General features: G+C 42.0%; 2 protein-coding genes and 1 long non-coding RNA gene across 3 annotated transcripts; 1 reads left to right on the forward strand and 2 right to left on the reverse strand.

Annotated features, from left to right (window-relative positions):
* Positions 1 to 13,864: 13,864 nt before the first annotated feature.
* On the reverse strand, positions 13,865 to 17,091 carry camk2n1a (calcium/calmodulin dependent protein kinase II inhibitor 1a). Its single transcript, XM_085273581.1, has 2 exons — positions 16,472 to 17,091; positions 13,865 to 15,658 (listed from the first exon to the last, which is right to left on the reverse strand). Exons 1-2 carry the CDS (start codon positions 16,638 to 16,640, stop codon positions 15,585 to 15,587), a joined length of 243 nt encoding a protein of 80 aa, XP_085129707.1. The 5' UTR covers positions 16,641 to 17,091; the 3' UTR covers positions 13,865 to 15,584.
* A 2,253-nt stretch (positions 17,092 to 19,344) lies between these two features.
* LOC146574027 (trypsin) lies at positions 19,345 to 27,334 on the reverse strand. The gene is made up of 5 exons (XM_085273580.1): positions 27,126 to 27,334; positions 25,865 to 26,024; positions 24,107 to 24,248; positions 23,722 to 23,988; positions 19,345 to 19,802 (listed from the first exon to the last, which is right to left on the reverse strand). The coding sequence occupies exons 1-5, from the start codon at positions 27,265 to 27,267 to the stop codon at positions 19,626 to 19,628; spliced, it is 888 nt and encodes a 295-aa protein (XP_085129706.1). The 5' UTR covers positions 27,268 to 27,334; the 3' UTR covers positions 19,345 to 19,625.
* Positions 22,060 to 23,978, forward strand: LOC146574028 (uncharacterized). The gene is made up of 3 exons (XR_014892454.1): positions 22,060 to 22,353; positions 22,592 to 22,747; positions 23,792 to 23,978. It is a non-coding gene; the product is annotated as an uncharacterized LOC146574028 (long non-coding RNA).
* Positions 27,335 to 27,367: the final 33 nt, after the last annotated feature.

Raw genomic sequence — 27,367 nt, forward strand, 5'->3', positions numbered from 1 at the left:
TGCATGTAGAATCTTTAACCTTCATTTGTGGATGGAGCTGAGCACAGTTCACCAACTGTGCTCACGACTAAGATTTCTGGAAGTGTTCCTGAGCCAGTGCAGTGATTTCCATGACCGATTCAGAATCAGAATCAGAATCAGAATACTTTATTGATCCCTGGGGGAAATTATTTTTTGTTACAGTGCTCCATTTTAAACCAACATTAAGACAAGACAGACAATACGCTAACTAAGAATAGTACAATATATACATATATATACATACATACATACATAAGTCACTTATAAATAAATATTTGGAAAAGAAACATGTGTAGTTGTAGCAGCAAACAGTGTGTTAAGTGGATGCGTTGTACAGGGAGATGGCCACAGGCAGGAATGATCTCCTGTGTCGTTCAGTGGTGCTTTTCGGTAATCTCAGTCTCTCACTGAACGAGCTCCTGTGACTGACCAACATGTCATGGAGTGGGTGGGAGGTGTTATCCAACATTGTCTTTATCTTGGACAGCATCCGCCTCTCCGACACCACCTTGAGGGAGTCCAGCTCCATCCCCACAACATTGCTGGCCTTACGGATCAGTCTATTCATGCCTGTTTTTAATGCAGTGCCACCCAAGAGCCTGAAGATCAGGCATCCAGTGTTGACTTTCGACCTTGTCCCGTGCGCACAGAGATTTCTTCACATTTGATAATGATATGAAATGAAAATGACGAGATATTCAAAGTCCTTGCAATGTTACATTGAATAGACATATTTATGAACTTTTTCCATAATTTCAATTTGCGTGTCTCCATAGTGTCGTGCTTTACACATTTACCTAACAAGCAAAAGATCCCTTAATCAGTCCCACGAGGAGACGCAACTCCCTTTGGGAAGGACATCTAGCATAAAAATCTGCCAACTCAAACATATGGAGCTACCTGCTGCATAGACCCCTTGTGAATAAGAAAGCTGCCAAAAGTAGCTCTACCATAATTTGTAGATGCAGATTGGTGAACCTCTGCAAATCTTTACATCTGAAAGTAAAGATGTAAACACCCAGTCACATTACAGACTTAGACTTACTCAAAGTGTGCATTTTCACAGCTTGAACATTTGATGTTTTCTATGCTCTTCTGTGAAGAAAATCTGGGTTTGTGAGATTTTTCAAATCAACTGCGTCCCAAATTTTTTACCCCTCAGCCCTAAAGAGCTGGCATGGTTGGTGTGGACACCTGAGTTTGTCAATGTGATAACTCAAGAACGAGGCAACGAGCTTCAAATTGAAAAAAGCATGGATGAGTTTGAATCTCAGTGAAGTCGATCTCAAGGTTAGGGTCAAAGGTAAAGTTTTATGCAAACAACTCTAGAAGGAAGTCAACCAAGATTTTCAAATTGATAGCATAGGCACAACTATTAAAAATCTCAGAGGAGTTTGGATCTCAGTAACCTCAAGATCAGAGTAAGTAAGTCTGAAAATCTTGTGATAACTTGAGAATAAGGTGACCTAGGACTAAGTGTCTCGACTAGGAGACGGAGTGGAAACACTGGGGGTTGCCAGCATTTCTGGAACTGGCATTAACCAAAGCCTCTAAACTAGATTTGTTTAAAGTAGCAGGAACACAGTGAAGTGAAAGTGAGTCACTCAGTAAATCTGAACCTGAAATGCAAGTAAAGGTTTCTAATGAGTGCCAGTGATCATTTAGTAATCATTTATGTATTATTGTAGGTTTTTTTTTTTTTTACCAAATAACATAAAGCACAATAGGAAGACTGTTGTTAGAAAGAGTATTTCTGCTCTTCTTCTGGTCCTTTGCCACAGCACAATTAGTGCTGTGGCAAAGTTATCCCAGTTTAGTGCTTTAGTGGAAACTAGGCTATTAACCAGAGTTGAACTCCACTAAGGATCATTCAGGAGCACTGGGGGTCACATCTGGAGCAGGAGTGCTGTGGCTGACTGCTCCTTAATTGATTGCAGAATGGATTTCGCACATTTTGTCTCCTCCGCTGGGATAGCTAGATGGTGACTGTGGCTTTGGACTTTGCTGGAGCAGATTGCACTGATCTCTGTTCTGTTCTGACACCCAGCACTTAATTCCCCTGCGTGTGCATCAGTTTGAGTTTATATGTATGTTAGTGGGCGTGTTAGCATGTGAGAAAGGATACAGGGAGACTCTCAGATCTTCAGTTTGGAGACAAATTTTTGTCGGGGGCTTGATAGAGTAGAGTTTATTGTTGCCTCCAATCAGCTGCCTTAGCAGAGGTATCCATGGCAACTGAAAGAGTAAAAGTAAGGTTTGAGGTCTCCAGAGGATTTGGAAGAGACAGAGAGAAGGACTTTGTATTTCCATGTAGCACTCATTTCAAGAGCTGAATATGACAGAAGGGATATGAAAGTAGAAAAGTAGAGTGGTCGTGGTGCGAGCGATCTGAGGAGAGATAAACACGCAGCCCACAAATGCATAATGTAAGATCACTCAAACGCTCCTCCATGCTCCCACATTGACAATGTGTCAGTGTTTAGGTAGGAAGTATAATATATATGCTCCATAAAATTACACTTCAACACTTCAGCAAGGCGCAAGCTGGAACTTGTCTTCTAGGGTTAAACAGGGATCTGCCTCCTCCTCTTCCTTCGTTATTTAAAAATGCAAGTGATGCAAATGCAAAAGCATCGCCAGGCACGGGAAAATTCAAACCTCAGAGTTCCTTTTGCAAGAGGTGTTGTGTTTTACCGCTTCATCTGCAAACTGAACATTATGTCGATATTAAGATTGCTTTTTTTTTCTCATTTTCTTTTTGAGGTTTTTTTGACAGGAGACTATATACTGCGTGGGTGTAGTGCTGGTAAGGTTAGCCAGTGTGTTTGCATATGTTTGCTTCCTTTACTTTCTTTGCTTTTTTTGGAAAATGCAAAGTGAGCAGGAAGTATTTACTTTTTTTAGAACAAGCGTCGACCACTGGGAGTTTTTTTTTATGAATCATGTATTTATATGTTGTGTTGTGTATCGTGGACTGTGAAGTGATAAACAGGCGGCTCGCGGGTGACCAGGCACCACTTCAGCTTCGAAAGCAAATGCAAAAATGTGACCCTGTTGGATAAAATGGAGCAACTATAACCACTAAGACGCTATTAGTAAACAAATGAAACAAAATGACTGATCTGTTTTTACACTGTCTTGTGATTGGCTGACCACAGCGGATGGTAGAGATCCGTTATAACGTACAACAAACGAATACAGTGTAAAGAAGCAGAAAACGTGCGATAATATTGGTATTTTTGGGGTTTTTTGCTTCGCGTGGTAATCTTACAGGCGGCAAAGACAAAGATATCCTTTTACTGAGGACTGCAGTGCAGACTGACAGTAGACAACAGGCTGCCCTCAAGCCGTAACAAGTACAGACAGGCAGAACTGAACAAGAGGTAACAGGCTTAGACGACTCGGCTGATGATCTGGGAGAAAATAAGTAATGGCTTTTCCTTGATACATAGTGGGGCTGAGGAGCTGCTGCAGTGACAGATGAAGGGATATGTGAGGTCGAGACTCTGTAGTGACAGCTGTTGGATGGGTACAGAGTGGGAATGCTGGAGACATTCCTATTCTGTATAAACACATAGGTATCAAGTGTGTGTGTATACATTTTTTTAATGTACATTGGTTTATTGTCAAAAGGAGGAACAAATGACAAAGGCAAGGCAGAACTGTATTATTTGGTACACCTTGGTAGCACTGGGTTGGCCCTCCTTTTGCCTTCATATCTGCCTTAATACATTGACATGATAGTGATGATAGCGCAGGTTGGGTGAGCCCAAGCAAACTGCAGTCTCAGTTTCCTGTTCCTAGCTGACAGGAATGGCACCCAGTGTGGCCTTCTGCTGCTGTAGCCCATCTGCATCAAGGTTCTGCATTCCTTGCAATGAGTGGTTATTTGATTTACTGTTGCAGCTTCTGAAACACTTTGACCAGCCCGTCTGGAACCAACAGCAATGCCATGTTCAAAGTCACATGGTAACAAAGAGAGAGAGAGAGGGGGAAACAGTGGCGCGACTATAAGAATAATAAAATCAAGACAGAAATAAAATAAAAAACACCACATCATAAAACTGAAACTTATCATCACACAGGACCCAGGAGCTCAATAATGAAGTCTGAGAAAGTCTGAGGAAGAGGCAGTAAAATCCATTAATGGGAGCTGTTAATGTGCAGATCAATCTATTATCATATCATCAGGACTTTCTGGCCTTTATTTAATTTTATTGCGAGCAAAGATCTATTTACGGTGTTTCTTTTCACACCATTTTTCTTTATTTGGCTTTGTGCAGTTGAGTGTTTTCACTTTGAAACAGGAATCAGTATCCCTGCACTGCTGTTCCAAGTAGACTGGTGTCTATAATATATTATATCTTAATACTAAAGTTACATCGTCAAATGGTACAGAGTGGTCTGGCATGAACTATGAGTACTATGAATAGGCTTTCACATACTACCTAACATGAGGCAAAGAACAGAAGCAGTGGAGTTGAAGACTAAACTGCTACCCTGCTAATATAATTTCTTTCTTTACCTGAAAGAACCACCATATCACACTGTGCTCGTTCCCCAGAGAACTCGTAATAGTCTCACACACATTGCCACCTTTAATTAATGCACAGTAATCATCCCACTCAATATGGTTACCAATATGTAAAAGAGCCAAATATGACTCTGCTGTGTAGTAAAGGCAAGGTCATGTGTGAGACTGAGCAGCAGCAGGACTCTCTCTTCTCTGTTACTGTTTGCTTTAACACGACGGAATTCAAGTCCTTGGTTGTCCATTGACAACTAATTAATCAAAATCAAAGGGAGACAAATCCCATAAACACACACGAGCTGTGAGCGCGGGTCCATAGGTAAGAGAGAGACAAGCAGAGGGGGAGAAAAGGAGATTAAGGAAGGATTCTCCCCAGACGTCTTCTTCCCACTTTCTTCTGGTAGAAGTCATTAGGATTCATACCCCTGATCCTTTACTCTGTGCGGCTCCTCCGCTGCTCGCACCGTGCATCTCTAGCAAGCAAAAAAAATAAAAACTAGACAGAACCTGGACGCCCACGCCAGAATTAAAATGGTGATGCAGCACTTGTTTTCTGTCAACAAGAGTGAACATACTGAAAAAGAGAGCGAGAAAGAGAGAGTGAGATAGCACAAGAAGAAGAGGGAGAGAGCGAGAGAGTTCGGGGCTGACTGCTGGTTGGTATTCCTGAGGCTTAGCCAGAGAGGCTGATGGTGCAGAGTGGACATCAACAAGGAATTTCAATGTGGATGCAATGGCTTGCAGTTTTCAAACCTTTTATAGTAGTGTCTACAAACGACACACTGAAGTGGTTAACATTAAACAACATGAGATCGTCCCTCATTACCTCATCAGCATAAAATATCATTTTAACACATTAATCGTACTTCACATTGTGCATTTTCCTGTTATACAGCAAGTTTTATAAGACGACGAGGCAAATGTGTTTTTGAGTCAGTGCAGCTGTTTTGTTTGGTTTTTTCAAATCTACTTTTTTGGGCACAGACGAGTCGCCCTGTAGTCAAGAAGAGGCGAGCACTTCTGCAGCTGTTATTGTTTCAATTGATTTTGATCTTCATTTTCCTGTCCTGTTAAGAAAGCGATTTGCAGTGATCTGTATGAGTATTTCACCAATTTATGTACAAAAATCAGTTAGGCAGATGAACTTATGATTGGGATTTACGAGAGTTAAGATGAAAGAATCAGCGTTCGGGGCTGAGCCTCCAGCACACGGCACAGTCTCAGCCCCAACGTCGGCCAGGCAGCAATAAGCATCTGGATCCAGCCTCCCTCCTTTCTCAAGGGGGAAACCTAGCTCTCCCTAAACCCAACCAATTCACTCAATAAACAGCTGGATTATTACATAAGACACGGCGAGGGCTTAATAGCCCCAAGTTCTTTGAAAAACCTGAAAAAAAAAAGAGAGAAAAGATTAGGCAGACTTCTAATTTGCTCATGCAGTTTGGAGTTCAACAGTCATTGACAATCGTGCGGCCATGTTCATTCATCTACCGGGGCCAAAGAGCTTCAAGGCTGTCAAGCCCCGGCTCAACAATTTTCAATTCCTTAATAATTTATTGATGGCGGGCAGTCAAATTGCATATCAATAATGTACAAGGGCTCAGTACAATGTTGATACGAAATACCCTTTCAGCTGGGCTCATTCATGCTCACAGACCTGCAGACATATGTACCGTGTTTAGTCCCACGTGGTCCGGCGCTGGCACGTTGCATGAATACAATCTGTTTCTGTGAGCTGTGTAAGTCTAGTTGATGATAGAGCATCTAAAAAAAAAAGGCCTCTCATGTTTTCATGTTTCAGGATAAAACCTCAGAGGAGGAGGAGAAGAAGAATTAAGCTTTTCATGTGGGGGCTGGGACAGAATAGCAGATCAACTACAAAGACACTGATATGAAGAACAATGACAAAGCAATCGCTGTGTAAAGTGATACAAGCGTGATGCTGTAATAATATACATTCTTTATATTGTTGCACGCTCTTTCTCTCCATACATGCAGAAAGAAAGTTTGCACGCGTGCATTTCCTCGACGCTTGTCTTGGTCTTCGATTGGGCAGCTATACTGTGGGTTTGGGCATGAGCCAATCACGCGTGTAGGACAAATTAAGTGACCAATGGCGGATTTCCATCTAGGTCAGCATCTTTTATTCAGGAGTCATGCGTACACAGTTACATGCCATCCCGCCCTGGGGGCCCTGCGGAGACCCGCTCTGCCATAGAGAGATGGTCCACCATTTTGTTCTGTTTTGAAAATGATCTCCATGCATGAGATTAGCTGGGGGGCCCGCGAGCTCTTCCCTTTGTTGTGCATCCCAGTTTGGATTTTCCCGGTTGGTGTCTGTGCGAGTGTGCTGGGAGTGTGCACGTGCAGGGCGTGCATCCGTGGCGGCGAGCTGCATCTGTGCATGAGCGTGCATATTGCCTGTGTGTCTAAGAATGTGTTTAATGGGGGATTTTGCTCTGAGCAGAGGAAAATGCAATCCTGATGGAGACATCCGATGCCCCACTCAGTGGTCTGCTGCTGAGCTCAAAGCACATCTCCGGCTTTGGCCTTTATAGCAATGCACACTTTTTCATTCATACCTCTACATGTGCAGCAGGTATCTATGCCTCTTTGCATGAAGAAGGGTCATGGACTAAACATTTATGAAGGTCATTTCTTAAACTGTGCCTGACACTGCACTGCTGCTCCCAGCATCTACGCCTTTGTAGGAGGCTTGTGCCTGGGACGCATCGGCTGGTGTGTTGTTTTACATAGCTTTAAAAAAAACAACAAAAAACCCCAACACCTTTACCGTATGAAAAATAATGTATACAAGTGGCTACAAAAGTATGTAAAGTTGGTTTTAAAGCTGATGTTGCCACTGCACCAAAATGTAAAAAGCTGTCTCTCTCAGCCGTTGGTTTCCCTCCACAGACTTAAAGCAGCAACAAAGCAACTAGACAGAGAGACGGAGAGTGAGAGATAGAGAGGGAGAGAGACTGGGGTATGTGGTTGCTATAGTAACCATCTGGTGGGTCTGAACTGTTTCTCCCTGGCATTCATTTCATCATATCGAGCCCCTGTCTCTCTCTCCGCTCTCTCTCTCTCTGTACGTCTACTCTCACTTTTGTTTATCCCTCTCTTTTTTCCCCTCCATCTCTCTTATCTCCTGATTCCCATCTCGTGCCGCTCTCCCACTCTTTCCAAGCTGCCTGGCTTCCTCCTCCTCCCCTTTTCTCCTCCGGTTCTCCTCACTTTTGTTGCAAAGCAGTCGGAGATGGAGAATGTTTAATGTTAAATGCGCAGTGGTCATTCCATCTCTGTCCTTTTGGCTGTCCGTCCATTTTTTTAATCACCCTGCCCTGACAGACCCATCTGTTAATCCTGGACCTTTTCAAAAAAAAGAAAAAGAAAAAAAAAAAAGGGGGGGGGAGAACTCAATTCGTACAGCCAGAAGAGCTGAGCAGAAGCTGGACTGATATCTAAGCGCAAACTTGCTTGAACGATTGACGTCATCTGTAATCACGATTTAGATGCAAACAAAGCGTGTTTTTACCATCATATCATTGAGGAGAGTTGCTTTTTTGGATAGATCTCTTTAAAAATGTGACGTGTAACTCCACTCGGGAGCAAACAGAATATTCTGGAGTGGTCTAAAGGGATATTTATTTTATTTTTCCAACCAGAGCTGCCTGCATTTCCCCCCTTTTCCTTCTTATCAGCAGTTGTCCTTGTGATTTCCCAGCAGAGTCTCAATCAGCAAGAGAATACCTGATCCCAATGCCCACTGATATTTTTTGCGTCCACACACACACACACACACACACACACACACACACACACACACACACACACACACACCACAAAATAAAAAGAAACATCAACACATGCATGTATAACCGCACACACGCAGTGGAACCAAATGCAAATGTCGCCTCAGCCATTTGCATGCGCACACATTATATTGCTGAGCCATATAGCGCCCACTGATTCACGCCAAAACCAACAGAGCGGGTGATTTTCCCAGGGAGTGGTTCAGCATGTCAGGTCACACTGGGTATTTCCCTGGCAGAAACAAAGGTCAGATTCAGGGTTGCAGTGGAGAGCAGCATAGTTTGGGATTTCCGAGGGGGACAGCCGTGTGAGAAACTGCCCGAGTGTGTGTGTGTGTGTGTGTGTGTGTGTGTGTGTGTGTGTGTGTGTGCCGCAGCTAGCAGGGTGTGGTTTCTTTTTTCCTCCACTTTCTGCCAGCGACCTGTGAATGTTCTCTCTCATTCTCTCTGGATTGTCTCTTCCTGTCCTTCACAGTGCTCCTCTTCATACTCTTTCTGCCTTGTCTTCTTCACCTGTTGGAGCTTATGTAACCTAACAGCTACGCTGAGTTTGACTTTCATCTGCCCCCCCCCGTCACAGCACTGGTGATTACTTTCTCATGAGTGCTCATCACAAAACTCAACTGCCACAATATCATCCAAGAAGCAACTAAGCATATTAATCTGTTAATGACAATAATAAAGAATCTGTTGAATCGTACGTGTCATCTTTTGAGCATCTTTTAACAGTGATGGCCACACAGGAAAAGTCTGGGCAACATCTCCTGCACCTCTCTGCATCAGGAGTTCTAGTTCTGCTGAACTACAACATAAGAGAGAGAGAGAGAGAGTCCTGCAGAGAAAGAAGGTGGTTGAAATGCAATTTCCAGAGGTAAAAAGATTTAAAAACCTTATTTTGCGAGCAAAGCCAGCAAACTTTATCAGGCTTGACCGGCTGATTCTATAAAGGCCGTTTTTATATCACAGTGGCCATTGACAATTTATATAATATTTTATAGTAACTGCCCAAATAACTGCACAGAGACATTTCAGCCCCGGCTAAAGATATATCCCCAGAGTGAGTCAAAACTGCACGTTTATCTGTGAGCGTGTATTAGCTGTGTCCGAAAGCAAGGCCAACCAAAGACCACATGGCGTCAAACATTCATGGACGATCTGAGAACTGTCGACATTGCCTGGGATGAAGCTGAAGCTGACCGACATCGATGGAGATCACTAGCTGCCCGATGCGCCACCCGCCGTAGGAGGAACTAAGTTCTAAGTAAGTAAGTATTAGCTGCGTAAGCTAGCAGCGATAAACTGTATAATATAAAATGGCTAAAGGATTTCTATTGCGATGCACAATGAGGCCCCCAGAGTTGTAAGTTGTGCTATTTATCCAGTGTTTTGCTGGATCTATGCGTTAAAATATTCCAGAATGACAACTGAGTAAGTTTATTATTGTCATGATCCTGGGTTATTTTGACCCAGCGTTTTGTGTTTCCTTGGATTTCATTTTGTGTTCATTCTGATTTTGTATCAGTTTAGGGTTGAACCTGGAGTTTAGTGTTTTATCAGCCCTACCTGTGTCTGTCCTCGCTGCTCTGTTCGTGTCCTCGTGTTTGTGTTGTAAAACAGTCTGTGTGTTTCCTGTTTTACTTTGAAGGTTCGTGTCTTGTCTGGTGAATTAGGTTCAGCTGTGCTCCCCTCCTGTGTGCCTTTCCCTCATTACCTTCTGTGTATTTATAGGGTGTTTCTGCCTGTGTCCCTCATTGTGCCGTCTGTGTTTCTTGTTAATCCCAGTGTCTCTCTGTCCTTTATTCCTGCTCGCCATCACCAGTGTCATTTCCTTATGTTTTTCTGTGAGTTATGGTTTCAGGTTTGGTTTGTTATTAGTTTCCCTAGTCTAGGTTTATGTTTAGTTCTGTCCTGGCTTTGGTTCTTTTCCACTGTAAATAAATCTTCATTCGCATCTCCACCGCCATCTGCATCTTGGCTCCTCATTCATTCCACAACACGACTGCTGCCCCAGCCGTGACAATTATAGTCAACTAATATGATCTTAAAAACCAAACCAGGTGAGAAAAGCTGAAATAAACGGTGAAAGACAGACATTTTTTCAGAAATGTCTTCTTTTTTTTATACTGTGAAAAACAAACTTGTAGATTGCGGAAAAACAGGAATATAAGAATCTGTTTCTTGATTACTTTGGTGTGGTATGAATGCCAACTGAGAGCAGGGTCTTGGTCAATACAAAAAGCTGTAAAGCGTGTCAAACACACAAACTTCAAAAGCTTGCCCACCTTCAGCGGCCAGGCTTTGTTTCCGGCCCCCGGGCCTGATGTTTGACACCCCTGTTCTATGGGATGACTTCATGTTTACACGACTCTGAGTAAGCTACCTTCACAGTTTGTGCTGTTTCTATTGTGGTACCTGTGTTGAACTTTTTTTTATTAAAAAAAATCTCCTAAATAATACCGTTAAATAATAATTTCTCAATATAAATACAAAATAAAAACGAATATAAAAATGCTAAACTGTGACAGCTACGTCTCACCACTTTGATAATGCCTCGGGGCAGTTACCTTTCACTCTGATCATGTATCTGGTTTTAGTCCAACACATATACAACCTCACTTTCTATTTCTAACCTTGCACCATACATAATGAAGTTAAAAGCTATTTTTATGCACACAGATCTGTTATTTATTGCTCTGCACCCACATGAATGTGGAATCTCCCAGAACTTCCTTTCAGCTTTGACACCGTTCACAAAGCTTTGCATGACTTGCAAAACTTGTCTTTAATGCTGATGAAAGAACTCGCTCAACATTTTGGTCCAAATGAAGGGAAAACCTCTCTTTTCAGAAATACTTCATAGATTCAGCTCATCTTTAAGCTTCACAACTTGTGGGAAACGAGAAGATAAAACTAGGTTTTCTTCTAATGCTGAAAGAGAGACATTTGTTGCAGCTATAAGAGTTTTGTTTGCTTGACTGTGTTCTGTAAATGCTATTCTGGGATACTGTATATCTCTAATATATAGGCTATGTTCCTTGTATACCTGGATTGGCTGGTTCCCTTTTAACCTCCTGCACATGGATTGTATTCATTTTGAACCTGTTCTTTGGTTAAATCCCCCTTAACTTTCCCTCCACATGCACAGCTGGATAGGGGTATGACTACACACCTTTGGAGCAGGAGTTGCAAGTTCGATTGAGTGGGAACAGTTTGTGAGCCAGGACCAGGATACTGGCTAGACCCCCCCGCCCGCTAAATACCAAACCCTTGAATGGCACGGCTACGTCTGCAGCCAGCTCGGACACAAAACATTTCACTGCATGTTGTACTCTGTATGACTGTATATGTGACGAACAGTGTTGGTCAAGTTACTTGAAAAAAGTAATCAGTAACTAATTACTTATTACTCCCCCCAAAAAGTAATCCCATTACTTTACTGATTACTTATTTTCAAAAGTAATTAATTACTTAGTTACTTTTATACGATTTACAACCTGAATAGGTGATAAAGCGATAGATCTTTCAGCCCAATTCTACTTTTTCTGCATAATCTGTCATACAAAATGTAATTAAATGGAAAAGTCTCTTTTTAAAACTTGTTTTATTAGTTTTAATCTTTTAACTTTATGCATGAAGCAAAAATGTAATTATGTGAAATTTGTTTAATATTTAAAGCTATTTTCTGCACATTCCGGCACATAAAATAAAATATTTTTTTGTGTTTACACTCACTCTTTCAAATAGATGCAAGTAAAACACAGCAGTAAATAAATAAAGTCAAAGACTAGCGGTCCTGTTGCTCTATTTTCACTGTAAAGCAGGAGTGGGATAGGGAGAGGTTTGCCCTGGTGCAGGTGTGCCGCAGCGGTCAGTGGAAGAATCCGCGAGTTTCTCTGTGAGTTTCCCATTACATGGTAGCGCACTCGGTGCTTGCTTGGAAGTTTAGGGGTTGTTTTCGCTGTAAAAAGAAGTTTTCTTCTCACGCACAACGGACACTAATGTTTTTGTCACTTTTTATGGAATCAAACTCAAAGTAAGGTCAGTACTTCCACGCTTTAAACGCTGCAAGCTCATACGCTCTCCTGCACTCGATATATTATCCATTGTTGATCTGCACACAGCTGTTGTCACGAACGTCGCACTCGCTTACGTCACTGTCATGCGACATTCTCGCAAAAAGATTCACGGTTTTAGTAACGCAGTAACGCAGCGTTCCTACGGGAAAGTAACGGTAATCTAATTACCGTTTTTGCAATAGTAATCCCTTACTATACTCGTTACTTGAAAACAGTAATCAGATTACAGTAACGCGTTACTTGCCCATCTCTGGTGACGAATAAAGCTTGCTTGTTTCTTAGAAAGAAATACCTTGATCCTTGATATTGGGACACAAAATGCCCAATTTTATCCAAAGTTGTAATCACAGAAATTCCTGCATCGAGATTCAGACCTGGTTAATTAAATTAAGATCAAGTTCAGCCAAGCTGACCCTACGTCTTGTTACATTTCTATGAAATCAACCGAGGTTGCTAATAAAAAAGAAAATTAATACTTGCCCAATTCAGGGTCGGACTAGAGCCTATCCCAGCTGTTTGTTGTGGATTCAAACCTAGGACCATGCTACTGTGAGGCAACACAGTTCACCACTGTGCCACCCCAAACCATGTCATCTGACCTAACTGGCAAATGTAAAAATGATCCACTTATCTATCATGGGTCACTCAGACTCTAAAGGTTTGGTTGTGTGGGAACAGTTTGTGAGTTTTACTTCAGACTGAGGAGACCCAAACTTCATCCAACTAATCGAATCGAGCATTCCATGCACGATTTTGTATAAAAAGATCCACCGCACAGGCAATGGTAAACCGCTACTCCCCAAATGTAACATCCCCTGATCCTGTGTGAGGGGATAGACTCTTACTGCAGTAGGCATTGCTGTCATGCTTTACTGCCATCTTGGAGGAAGGGACTATTTTGGCAGGATAATGTGGTCACGCCACAGAGTGAATAGGGGGTCTTGAGAGAAGAGGGCAGAGATAAGAGAATGGAGAGCATTCCATTAAAGCTCGCGATTGCATCAAGCCAAGGCTCAGGGAAGACTATTCTGCACCGAATACCCACCGCAACACCCATCAAGTGCAAGGTGCATCTGTTACCATGGTACCCGGCGCAGGCAGCCCCTTTCATGTCTGTCAAGATGGGGAGGGAGAGAGAGACTAGCAATATGTTAGTCTCGCCTGCAGTTGGAGCTGAAACGGACATGCGAGTGCCTGTGTTTGCTTGTATGTATGCGTTTGTAGCATAGATACAGGCGGCCCGGGTTTTAAGATGCCGTACGCTGACAGAGGCTCGTCACACAACATGAATCATTTAGCCGCCACAGCAGAGCTGGAAATGTCACGTCTCATCAGCATTGCTCACGCCTTGGTGCTCCTGCACCATTCACATCTCCGGCAGCGGAGTTGAGGGACGACTTGATTAAAGAGAGAAGCTGAGATTTTAAATGCAAACAGACATTTATTGCATTGGGAAGCAGTGGTGTACATTTTCCCCACAAATTAATTTGCAGTACTGTAGCACTTCATGAGATCAGAGTCTGTTGTGCAGTTGTCCAAGCAGTGTGTCAACTTTCCTTTTCGACAAATCGCTACAAAGTTTCGATTCCAGGCTCTTTGATGGGATTACTCGCTCATCATGCCGTCTCCTTCCATATCTGCTCTTTCCAAGGAGTAGGATGCTACTTTCTCACAGTGGAAAATGCTGACTTGCCAGATAGGCAATCCAATAACAACAGGAGAAACTGTACAAGGAACATATCCAAAATTTTAAGCCAAGCTATCTGCTAATGTCTCTCTTATACAAAACTATATTTTTTGTGTTTTTGCTACAGATTTAAAACAGTTTTAACAAAAAAAAAGCAACATCAAGTACATCATTCCTTATTGTAAACCACAATCAACACTAACAGTAAATAGTACTTTGTCATAATCTTTATTACAAGATATTAGGCCACTGTACAAATCAGTGTGAATCGTACAGTACAACGCAGAGTTAAGACTGTTTCTCGAGGTTTGTCATTCAAAGCTGTATACGAGGTGCTTCAAGAATACACAAGATTTTCAGAATTTTCTGCCATGCATGCATGATTTTATATTTGCCATGCATGAGTCGGTATTTCAGTGTTTTAAGAAAGAGCCCTAAAAAATGGCAATCCAACAAAACAATTAAACTCAACGAGTAAATGTATAAAGCACGAAAAATAACAACTTGTCCGGTACAGTATATCCCTCATGAGATTTGGCACACACAATAATGCACAATGCAATATAAATAGTCTTTTTTTTTTTGTTATCAATAAGGTGTGTACAGTCAAGTTACAGTATCAACCAATCCAGGTGAAAGCCTGGGAAGCTTACAAACAGGTGGGAGGTACACGGTATATAAATGACTCGTTAGCTGCAAAGTATGGTAACAAAAAACACTCAGGCAACATCAAGAATTGTTAAGTGAAAAAAATATCACTCTCGTTTGCTCACAGTTTTCTCAACATACAAAAAAAAACACTCCCTCAGGCCTTAAGTCACTGCAAAAGACATGTTCCCAAGGATCAATAATAAATAAAGTCTTCAACACGAAACAAACCAGTTTACCAATTCCCACTTTGTGCAAGAAAATATGGGCTACCCTTTCCATATTTACAAACTGCTATTCATTTGCCCTCGCTCAAAATGAAGAGCAGAACAAATGGTACCACAGGTTTGATTGATAAGATATAGGAGAATTGTGTGCTTTAGGTTTTATATTAGATTTTTTTTTGTATCCTGTCCCTGATTTCTGCATTTCGACAGCATTGCCTCCTGCCTTAACACCCCCACCACTGCACCCCTTGCCCTCCCCCTTCCCCATTGCCTTCCCCTGCGTTTGTATTTATGGCAAAACCCTGTAGTTGAGGGTGTGTGTGTGTGTGTTAGTGTAAGTGTGTGTTGGGAGTGAGGGGGGAGGGTCCACTTGGGGGTCTCCTTTGCTGCCATCTCCCACCCCTGCCAGCATGTGTCATCCGGACAGCCATGACTGACTGGGAGAGGAGGGTGTGGAAGTGCTGCTTGCTGCCACATGAGAGAAAGTGCTTATATACAGTGTCTTTGGATCAAAACTGGTAAATATCGCCATAAAAAATTTAAAGAGTGTCTTTTGAGGGGGGTGGTGTGCTGACCACTCTAAGCCTCTGCCGGGGTCTTCTCTGTTCCATTTTTCTGCGATTCGTCGTCGCCATTCTCATCCTCAATCACAACTGTGGATGACAGGGGAGAGAGTTAATGAGGGGAGGGGAAGGGGGGGGACTCATCTTGGTGTGGCGTCTTGAAAATTCAACATCGACACAAGGGTGTCAAAGCCCTGAATCGTTAGTGCTGCAACTGTATGAGCATAAGTGATTTGTGCATGCATGAGAGCGTAAGCCCATGCAAAAAGAGCGCGATAACCACGAATGTGCATCGGCGCCTCTGATGCATATTTGGGAATGTGCAGGTGTGACTGTGTACGAGTGTCGGCTGTGCACCCACAGGTGCAAGTCTTATGTGTCTTTGTGTTTGCCCATGTCTCTGTGCACTACTGTATATAGAACTATGTCTGTCTAAATGTCTGTGCCACCACAACTGAGCCTCAGTTTTCAAGGACTATCTACCTTGGTAGATATGCAGGAATGCAGGACACACAAAAGCACATACATGGCCAGCCTGACTTGATCATGCAAACACAAAAATCTCCATCACACTGCATAGAAAATTCGTTCAGCCATTCATCTGGGAGGGGACAATCAGCACAACTCTGTTGAGCAAGATTCAGGAGGCATTTAGCGGCACGCACTGCGCATCCAACTTGTGTAGCAATGCGAACAGAATAATTAAAAAAAAAAAAACAATACACACGCATGCAAACAGCAGACTGGTTCGCTGACCATACACTCGACTAAACATCTCGTCAAGGCAATAGTGTTGCTGATCTGGTTTCTCAGGCAAACATCCTTAAATATGCTGCACTAACAGCCGATGTGCGCATTCACCACATCACCATACAGGCGAAAACGCCTTAATTATATAATTACCCCGTTTGCTCCTGCCTATTTGCCCGAGTTTCGGCGGACGTTTGTTCTGTGAGCCGTTGAAGAAGTTGTTGGTGTCTTGAAGACGACAGGTGAAGGAAAGGTGTCCCTCGTCGCCCTCATTTCCATAATGACTCATATTTTCTTCGTTGAAAGGCAACACTTCCGACATCTCCAAATGCGTCTTTATCACCAAGGCGCACAAACTGAAATGTATAGCTCGTCGCCAAGCTTGAACCGGCTCCTTCGTAAAAAAAACAAAAGGGGAAAATAAACAATGAAATCTGCTGGCACGACCTAGCCCTTTCTGCGTGCCCAGAAGACACGTGTCTGTCTCCGTAGGTGCGCGACAGAAATATCAGTAACTCAAAATGTCCTCAGTTTCCCTGCTCGTGGAGCCTCGGCAACATTATTCAAAGAAAAAAGAAAATGGGGGGAGAAAAAATCCACGGGCTTTCTCTCTGTGCGTATTGCTTTGGAAATGGAGGCGCGCGTATAACCGAGCCGTGAAGCGCCCGCTGGTTTTGAGCGGCTGAACCCGTCGCACGGAAAATCTGAGGAAGAAATGCAAATTGAGGAGCGATGCAAAACACGGATCCCGGGGAGACCTGGCGAGGGAGCTGTTCGGGGGTTTTCTGGTGCAGCCCAGAGAAGCCAAGTCCAGTTGGAGTGGTGGAGTAGTACTGCCAATGCTCCTCTCTCCTCGAATGTGGACGCAATAAAAACAAATGGCGATTTGAAATTCGAAGGTGGCACGTAAATGGGAATCGATTCATATCTTTATGTGTGGAGGGGGGGGAAGCAATTCCGATTGCGCCACCAGTTGACGAGCACGAAATATTAAAAACTCGAGCCTCTTTTATTAATTTTCAGATTTTTATTATTAGGGTTCGTGGGGTTTACGAGACCGTCAAACCTCACCAGATGATGGCAGTCTTTTCACAGGCTGGGATGTGACTTTTGGCCCCGTGGCGCACTTTAAGTTCCCAGCGGAGGCCCTGGTGCTGTTTTCACGTTATCGCCCACAGTATCTCGGGAAACTGCACATCAGCATTTTGGAGTGAAAAGCACGAAGGTTAGCATAAAAAAGCAGTGACTGTGTTTGTTTAAAATATAATCCATGTTACAGAAACGATGGCTAAATATCAAGTAGACCCCCCAGAAAGAAAACAGTATGTATGAATTTTTTTCTTCATAACATAATTATTCCAAATACATATGCTGTAATAGTATAATAGGATCCACACTGAGAACATTTCGCCTCATGTTAGCAGAGAAAGCCTGAAAAGGTGTTTGGTTAAACTGATTCCTCTGGAACTTCTTTTACCACCCACTGCTGTCTACTGTTTGCATTAATCTCACTTCTATAGGTATGACAGTACAATGGACTGTCTTACAAAACAGACAGGGCATGGAGGAACGGACAGGTATTCAGTCTTGAGATAGACTATCCTTTCTCAGAGGAACTTCCCTAAATATCATTACACAGACAATGAAATGAAAAATGATATTGGAGCCTGCAGCAGAGCTAACTTTTATGTGCCGTCATGACACACCTCCTCCCTTCGGAGCTGAGGTTACAATGATTTTATCAGAGGATCCTTCTTTCATATGAGAACATCTCAAAGAACAATATTTTTCACAAAATGTGGTTACATCGCCATCAAGACTGTTTTTTGGTCTTAAAGCTCCCAAGCAATGAAGACAAGTAACCTGATAAAATAGTAGCAGTAAACCCTTGAGAGTGTTGGATTGGGAAAGAGTGCATTTTCTTCTTGCAAATTCTATTTTTTTGTCTGCTAAATCAAGTATTTGTCATGTTTTCTTTCCTAAAGCTTCAGTGCAGCTGCTGAATAAGGTTTGATGCTAACATTATACTGAACTTGGCTCAAGTATGTCTTCATGGAATTAGAGCTTTATGACTAGTTAAATTAGATTTTCAAAAACAAAAAGAAAGAATAAACACTGCAGTAGTTAAAACTCAGATGAACTTCTCTTTCAGGCCTGTTTGGGTGTGGTTTGTTCAAATAAATGACTCCATATATTGTCATCAGATACTGACTCAAATGCTGCCTCAAATCCTTCATTGTTTTTGCTATCTTGCATTTATCAGAGTCACAGTGAGACAGGAAGGCAGGAGGGAAGATTGAGGGAGATGCCACGCAGCAAGGTGTAGAACCAAAGGGTGCTACACGTGGCTCTGAAGTGCGAGCTGTGGGGGAAGGATTTCAAAGTACAGACAGGCACGTGCCTGCTTTTAAACAGAAATGAAATAACAACTTGTTACAATCAAGGTACGCAGAAGAGCATTTCTGAATGCGCAACATATTACAGCGTAGCTGTATCAGTGATTCAGGCTACTGATGGTGATGTAATGGTGTGGGGGATATTTTCTTCGCACAGTTTAAGCCCCTTTTGTACCAGCTGAGCATGATTAAACACCACGGCCTACCTGATTATTGTTGCAGACCACATCCATCCCTTTATGATCACAATGTACTCATCTTCTGATAACTTGTTAAGGCAGAATAACTGGACATGTCACAAAACTCAGATGATCTCACTGTGGTTTCTTGAACGTGATAATGAGTTCTGCGTGGTCAGATGGCCTCCACAGTCACCAGAACTCAGTCCAGTAGAGCACCTTTAAGATGTGCCACGAAAAAATGGGGTCCAAGCAAGTTTTAGCATTTAATGAATTACTAGTTGAGTGTATACCACACGAGAAACTGATTAAAAATAAGTGTTTGTGTTTTTGTTTTTTTTTTAGAAAGTACATGATCAGATCTTTCTATTTATCTTTTTTGTACAAAAGTCAAACTATGACCAAAACTGATTTTTGTCATTCAGCATTCAGAGCTGACACAACTCCACACCAGCCCCAGAGTGTTTTATTGGCATCAAAAAACTTTCACAAATCTGTGAGCTCTATTACATTTACAGTAACTGTAAACGGTGCACATTCTAGTGAATCCTATAATCATAGTAATTATTTCAGAATATCCAGCGTTTAACTATATTCAAAAGGTGATCTGAATTATCACTGCAATGTTTTTCTCAACAGCCACTGCAGCTTCCAACAGAACCACTTCCTATCCATGCTAACTTAAATGTGTTTATGGGAATGTTTCCTTTCAGGCACAAATGGCTCCTTTCATTATCTCCACGGTTTGAAGCAACGCAGGTATGACCCGTAGATGGTTTGATCTATCCACCGGCGGAATCTGGACACGGCCGTGTAGACTCCAGGAAACTTAGCATCACCACAACCATTGCCCCAGGATACAACTCCATAGATCCGTCTGTCACACACCAGCGGTCCACCGGAGTCGCCCTGTAATAAATAACAATAAAACCCTTCTATTAGTTCCCATTTCACAATGTGACTCCTGGAAAAGTTTTTTGTTACCATAGTATTGATGTAAAGCTTCTTTAATTTCCCTGATGTTACATGATACACAAAGTAATACAAAGTGTCTGAACATGGGCGCCTCATAGGAGACTGTTTCAAAAAGCATTTACCGCCCAGGTGGGTCAGATATCCCAGGCATTGAAGGTTACTTGCTGTTGGTCTATTTTAGCTCAAAGAACAACATCAACTGATTCCCAAAATGCATAAATGTGAAAACTTTCTTATAAAAAAAAAAAACAAGCAACAAAAACCTGAAATCGTGTAAAATGGGGCTATTGCTGTAAAAGGGACATGAAACAATACAGATATAACAGCTCATTTGCACCACTGAGCCCTGCTCCCTAAAACTAAAATAGCTGCAACACTGTCTGTGAAGCTGGATTTAAGAAATAAGTGCTTAAAGTGAAACTTTTAAAAACATGTTTAGTGCATCTTCTGTCAGTACGCGACGTCATGTGCTTGGTTGGTTGCGGCTAAAAGACTTACTTTAGTTTATGTTAGTTAACTAGCAACAGAATCAATAACCCACAGGAAAATAACAACACTAAAACTAAAAATCAGTTTAAGGGGTTCACTTTTGTGCTGCCCCTGGCTGCAACAATGAGTTTTATGTGAAGAAACCGAGGATACACTGTCTACTTTCACTCTGTCTCTTTAGCTGTGGCTGTTTGCTGTTTGGCTAGCTGCACTCAAATGGGAAAATCCACCTGTTAGCCGTAATGTTGAGGTTTGTAGAGCACTTTATAAATAAGAACAGCGAGGAGGAGTGTGAAGTCCAGAAATAAATAATGAGAAAACATGTTTTTATCTTGTGACTTTGGCCTATTGTTTCTTGGCTAATAACCAGGGGTGCACATAAGTGGTCCGCAGGTGCGGAAAATAAAATAAAAGGCGCGCACCAGATAAGAAGTTGCAACGCGCGTTTGCGTACATATAAAAGGCACTGTTTTTTGTCAGCTAGAGATGCACCACATCTCTGTGCGTTCATCATTTGTTTGAAGCAGGGTCGCCTCCTGCAACCACTTTTCCGAGAATACGCACTTCTTTTGTGGTTCGGACTCCTTCTGACATTTCTTTGGAGGTGGAGGAGCACCAAAGTAATTGCTTAAAGGAGCTTGCTTCTTCGACATCTTTAAGAGTTCTAAACAAATGTCTGTCCTCCTCCAGAAAATCTTATGTACGCAAACGCGCGTTGCTACTTTTTATCTGGTGCGCGTCTTTTATTTTGACAGCGAATGCGCACCTGCGGACTACTTATGTGCACCCCTGCTAATAACCCACATGATGTTATGCAGTTGTAGCTCCTGTAAAATTAAGTATAAGAAGGTGAAATTGTTGCCCTTCTTACAGTAAAAATTAGTTTACATGTTCCAATATTTAAATGTGCAGCATTGTGCAATAGTCTTGAGCCACCCATTGCATTTTCATGTTTTTCTTTCAAACATTTTTTCCAAGTTTTTGTTTGGGCATTGGCTGCTTTTTCACTCATTTGGGATGTGTCATTGGTTTTGGTCCCTGGGTTTTCAGTGTTTGTGAGTTCATATTTCCTTTGGATTGTGAGAATGTTTTATGTTTAGGTTTCATGTCTGCTTGGTGACTTCTTCGTTTTTTTAATTACCTTTCCTGCACCCTGTTTGGATTTTGCTTCTTTATTGGAAGAAGTCCTGCATTTAGGCTACCCTCTGGGCTGAGTTTCTGTATTCCTTGTTTAGCCAGTATTCAGTTTCCAGTCTATTCAGTTGTCGTGTTATTTTCAAGTTGTGTTTAGCTCATGTTTTGTATAGACGCTTATGGTGTATAGCCGTGTTATTTGGGTCTGATCTATTCTTTTTTCCACTGATTGTCGAGCCTTCAGTTCTTGTTAGTTTCAGTTTCTGCTGACGTTCCGATTTGCTTTGAGTTAGTTTCTCTTTGTGTTTTTTTGTGTTCCAGTCTCATCTGCTTTTGACCTTTTTCTGTGCTCCCCCGTGTTAAGTTAACCATTGTTTCCCATTCAGATGTGTCTTTCTGTTTTATTTTGGTAACTGTTCTTCTCTTTGTCTGGCGTTGTGTTCACTTCCCCCACCTCATTATTCCTATAGCTTCCAGCTGTGCGTCCTACTTGTTGTGTATCTGCATATTATCCTGTGTGTGTATATATTGTCTCTACCTCATTTCCTTGCCCCCCTCATCCCTATGAGTGTGTTAATGCCAGACCTGTTTTACAGAGAATCTTTTATTACTGAATGATTCAGTTCATGTTTGTGCCACAGTTTCATGAGAGAACATTTTTTTCTATGAATCATACAAGCTTTAAAGGGGCACCTAAGTCAAGATGTGAATAAGGGTTGTTTCTAACAGACAACTTAGCAAACAACCAATTTATCCTTAGCCAGATAAATTGGTTTTATCTGGCTAAAATGTAAACTTTTTGCAAGAGCTTAATCAGAAAAGGTTTCTGTGGAAGGGTGGCTGTCAAAAAGCCATTTTTAAGGTAAGGGAAGAGGGAGAAAAGACTGAGGAATGCCAGATTATACAAGAACTGGACTGAAAATCAGTGGTGACAGGCCTTATGGGCGATGAATCCAAATTTTGTCTACAGCTATCTTGGCGTCAACATGGTGGAAGCATTGCAGCCAGTGATCTTGTCAAAAGTGATGGAATTATGAACACAGACGTATCATGGGATACCATGTAGACAGCATCTGAATGGCAACAACTGTGTTTTTCAGGATGACAATGATCTCAAACAGCAAAACCATATCTGGATAGAAAAACACCTGAACACCGTCAGTCATTGCATCAGCCTCCCCAGAGCCTGGACCTCAACATTACTGAAGCAGTGTGGGATCATCTCGATAGAGACAAAGGCAGCCAACATCTAACAGGTGCTGTGTTTCAGTAATTCACTGCACCTGTTTCCCATTTCTTTTTAGCAAAATATAAAGAAATAATGGACGGCTTAAGACTTTTGCATAGTACCATATCTCATGTATAATGCACTGCATGTGTGAAATACTCACATGTGGCTTTTAGGATGTAGTGGTGAAGACAAATTCCAACTGGCCAACAAGGTATGGATTTAAACTTGACTGAGTACAGCTGGTCTGCTTTTCCTTTAGAAAAGTTCTTTCTGGTTTTTGTTTTAATACTTATCTTTGAATCATATTATTAAAAATCATTATTATTGCTTGAAAAAAAAACCAACACACAAGGACTTTGTCAAACACACAGGTTTTACATAGAGTTTATTTTAAACTAGTCATTCTCTACTTTGCCGAAGGTGAGACATAGCTTACTCACATACCACACGCTGAATTTCGTGTAAATTATTCTTTCACACCAACGACCGGGCTGAAACTCTTTCACGGTGCAAATAACCAAATCATAGGTTATTTTTGCTGCTATGTAAGCGTTTACAGCAAAACTCCAGGTTTTCAGTCGTGTTGCTACTTTAAGGGTTGCTTTTCTATCTCTTATGCGATTATTACAACTGCAGTAATGTTTCAGGACAAACAGGCATGTCTCCTTAATAAAAGCTTGTAGCTCGAACCAACACTGACATGATCAACTGTATCCTTACACTGTCGGGGGAAAGAGGTTTCCAGAACTGTGTTATTGTTTTGCTCTTAAGTGAGATGATAAAAGTAGGCTCAGCTTGTGCTGTGTGATCACCATGGATGGTACCTCTGAGAGTCTATTACTTCAAAATGAGTTTCTTGCCTTTTCAAAACATCAAATGAACATGCTTGGCACAGAGGGCCGCGGCGGTGTCCAACACTCACTTAGCTTGCAGCTGAAACTTTTAAAAACATGTTTTTTTTTCCTGATTAGTGAAAGGTGGTGTCTTTGTTCTTTGTACCTTGCATGCATCTTTGCCTCCAGTGCTGTAGCCAGCGCAGATCATGTTTGCTGTGATGTTTCCATTAAAGGAGTCGCTGCTGTTACACCTTGCAGTTGAGACAATGGGCACTGTGACTGTCCTGAGTGTGACAGGCACCTGGCCTCCTTCCAGACTATTGTAGCCCCACCCAGACACCCGACACACGTGGCCTTCAGCTACACCTGTCCCCTGCCTGGGAAGAGGCGCCAGCGACACGTATTTGTTCAGAACCATGGGAGCCCGCAGCTGGACAGAAAATTGTACAGTTTCCACGTGAACATGTTTTTCTTTTAAAAAAAGAAAGATGTAACAGATTAAACTTTAACAAACCACTGGTAACTTTTCTGCACCGATTCTGTGGCACCTTAATGAGCATGATGTCTGCGTTGTTGGTGCTCCTGTTGTACAGGGGATGGATGACCAAGATGCGGGGCTTAGCGTACTGCTCAGTACCCTCAAAGATGTTTACCTTGTAGTCGCCTGCCACTATCATCATTTGCTCTGCCCTAAAACACAGAAATCCATGTTGCATCACATTTGTTAACAGAGCACTAAAAAGATGTAATCGTGTAATCGTAATCTCTTTGAAAGAGGAAACAAAAGAAGCCTTTTCCCACAAATAATATAAGCTTAATTAACTATTTTTTTGTATTTTACTAAATGAATGAAAGACAAAGATAAAGTAAAACGACCTGAATACAAAGTCAAACTCGAAGTGTGCACAGGGCTTGATCGTGACCACCATGAACTGCTTGTCTGCCAGTGAACAATGGCTTACTGTGAGCAGGCGGGGATGGGGACAGTGTGACAGAAATATGGCCAATTTCCTACATCCAGACAAGATCACACTTCACCGTCTTTCTCAGTGATGCGCCAAGGTCAGCTGACTAAATCGCATCTGTGTGCTGTTTGACTTCCCACTGGCCCCCATAGAGGTTGAGTTTGTGTCCTGACGTTACCTACCCACAGCAGAATGAATGTTTGTGTTTAGGCATCTGTTGGGACCATCTGCTCGCAATAGAAAATCATGCCAAGTTAACTCTGAACCACAGTGTACTGAAAAAATGCCAGAGAAATGTTCCCGTCTGTGAAAGTGTTTCAGATTTATGGTGGAAGTGTACATATCCTCATCCTTGATTTGTGGCTGACAATCCATTCTTTTGATCAGCTACATCTGAGTTCACAAAAATGAAGGCTGTAGAGTATAGCCAGCCCACATTTGGAAATGATGCACACAACCTGCAGTGCCTAGTGGACATTCCAGGTTACGTAGATAACCCTCTGATGTATTTACCACCTTCGGTCAAGCAAACTGCACCCTTGGCTCCCATAACCTCTGAGCTTAAAGTTAACATACTTAGTTGCTGCTTACTTACTTCACTTGTTCTTGCTACAAGTTGCTGAATTTCTTGTACCTTTTGCAGTCCCTTGTTTGCTACGATGCTGTTACTCTCTTACTGTGTGGATGCCCATAAATATTACATCTATGGCCATGCTGGTGGCTCTCTGAGGCTCTCTTCTCTCACAGCGAGAAGGTCCTGCGTTCAAAATCCAAGCTGTGGCATTTCTGTGTGGAGTTCAGGTTACTGTGGCTTCCTCCAACAGTCTAAGACATCCATGGGCTTAAGTTAAATGGTGTTAAACTGGCTTTAGGTGTGAATGTGAGCCTGAATGGTTGTTTGTCTCTATGTGTTAGCTCAGGAAGATTGGCAACCTGCCTCTCATCCACCCCCCTTCGACCCTTAAGTAGATAAGTGGAAGAAAATCGATGCATGTTTACTATGACGTACTAAGATCCCCTTGTTACCATAGCACTATACCTCTTTGAAACGTCCAGCCACCAACTCTTATGAAATAATAAAACTGAGAGGAAGGCTGTGCTCAATGATATTTGTTACTTTCACATAAGCTTCTTCTTTTTTTTTTTGGAGTTTAGAGGTATGCTACAGTATTTGAGTGCTAAAAGTTTGAACTTAGGAGATCGACCAAGTTATTGCAGTATATGCTGTTGTTTGTAGATTACTCAATTAACTAACTGATAAACCGTAGTTGGATTTTTTTAGACACATGAAACTTTAGAAGTCACAGATTGCTGCTAATGGCAGATCTTGAAGATTCTTACCCGATGTTGCAGTGCGCTGCAGTCAGGACCCAGTACCTGTGAACTAGTGATCCACCACAAAAGTGTTGGCCGCTGGTGCTCTTCAGTGACACGAGGTATTTGATGGAATTTGGTGCAGCGGTGTGACCACCTACTATACGGCTCTGCATGAGCACACGGCCTGTATGGAAACATTAGCAAGCCAAGAAAGGAACATAAGTTGCGCGTGTTCTGTTTAACTTATCTTTGAAAATGAATAGGATATGAGGAAGTGGACTTTGTGAAGATTAGACACAAACGAGACACGGACTAACTCTCAGTATCATCACGCTGAGACATAAATTGCCAAGAGTTTTTCGTAAGTACTAAGATACGTTTCTCAAGATCTTTGATTCTTTCCCCAAAACATTAAAAACACACAAAAAAAATTCAAATAACATTTACAACATTTTCTGACAGTGGCTTAATTATAAAAGGAAACTGTACAATTTGTAAATTTTGAAAGATAGCTACAAAAATGTCAAAACAAGATGCAAAAAAGAGAAATGGACTCCCAGCCACCATCTCCCTCTCCAGACTCTTTTTTTGTTAACAAGGTGATGCACTGAAACATCAGCGTACACACCCATCAGAGCCTCTGCGCGGCGGCAACAGAGGATCTGATGACATTAGGTCTTTCACTTGTTACTGCTTCCCTCATTCACAAAAGAAAAAGAACAAATAGATTATATGTTATATATATTTTAGATTGCATAAGACTCATATTACATGTTCCTTCTTTTTTTTTTTTTCAATTTCATCCACAGTATACTCTGTCTCAGTTGCTCACAGTCCATCTAACATTACTGAACTGAATTTGCTCTCCCTCCTCTGCCTCCCAGATTGCTGCCATCCAATGTTGGTATCAACCTTCAGCACACCCATGCACCCATGTACACTCTACCTTTTATCAGTCCCCCCCCCCCCCATCATTAGCAACAAACTATGCACCGTTTTGAGCTGAGTTGAGAGTTTTAAACGATTTCTGTGCTTTAGGTGTGTTTAACTTCTGCCTCCTGAGGAAAATAAAAGTGCTTGCAGAAAGGTTAAATGATAATTTACCATTTAGGGTTTTGCTAAAAGAGTGATTGATTCAATAAATTAGCTTAGGCACACATCTGGGAGAATGGGAGCTAATGTTTTAGTAATGTGGAAAAACTCTGATTGGATATAATATTTTAAATCAAAGAAAGCTTGAATCTTTTGTTAGCAAAACTATAAAAACAAAACATTAGATACTCACTGTGGACTGCCATAAGCTCCAACAGCACACAACATAAACACATAAGCAGGCTCGTCATAGCAGAAGAGGTTTTTGAGCTGTTGCACCATACCAGCTGCTGAACCACTGCAGTGTCCTCTGCTCCTGTCTGCAGCCTGGTCATTCATTCCTCACAGGAAACAGTGGGTGTCAGCCCCACCAACCTTTATCCTCGAGTTTCCTTGAGGAGTTTTTAATTTCATTGTTGATCGTGCAGCAGCGCG

The sequence above is a fragment of the Mchenga conophoros genome, linkage group LG5 (assembly GCF_057382185.1).
Source record: "Mchenga conophoros isolate Kocher_MC1m ecotype Shallow Benthic linkage group LG5, M_conophoros_male_GT1.1, whole genome shotgun sequence".
Classification (NCBI taxonomy): domain Eukaryota; kingdom Metazoa; phylum Chordata; class Actinopteri; order Cichliformes; family Cichlidae; genus Mchenga; species Mchenga conophoros.

What these genes read in the sequence shown, in the direction of transcription:
- LOC146574027 (XM_085273580.1), bottom strand. Translation starts at nt 27,267, where the DNA reads ATGACCAGGCTGCAGACAGGAGCAGAGGACACTGCAGTGGTTCAGCAG. An exon ending in GGAGCTTATGGCAGTCCACA is followed by an intron (nt 26,025 to 27,125) that starts GTGAGTATCTAA and finishes GTTTCCATACAG; the next exon opens with GCCGTGTGCTCATGCAGAGC. An exon ending in GAGGCAAAGATGCATGCAAG is followed by an intron (nt 19,803 to 23,721) that starts GTACAAAGAACA and finishes TATTTATTACAG; the next exon opens with GGCGACTCCGGTGGACCGCT.
- camk2n1a (XM_085273581.1), bottom strand. Translation starts at nt 16,640, where the DNA reads ATGTCGGAAGTGTTGCCTTTCAACGAAGAAAATATGAGTCATTATGGA. An exon ending in AATAGGCAGGAGCAAACGGG is followed by an intron (nt 15,659 to 16,471) that starts GTAATTATATAA and finishes TGTCATCCACAG; the next exon opens with TTGTGATTGAGGATGAGAAT.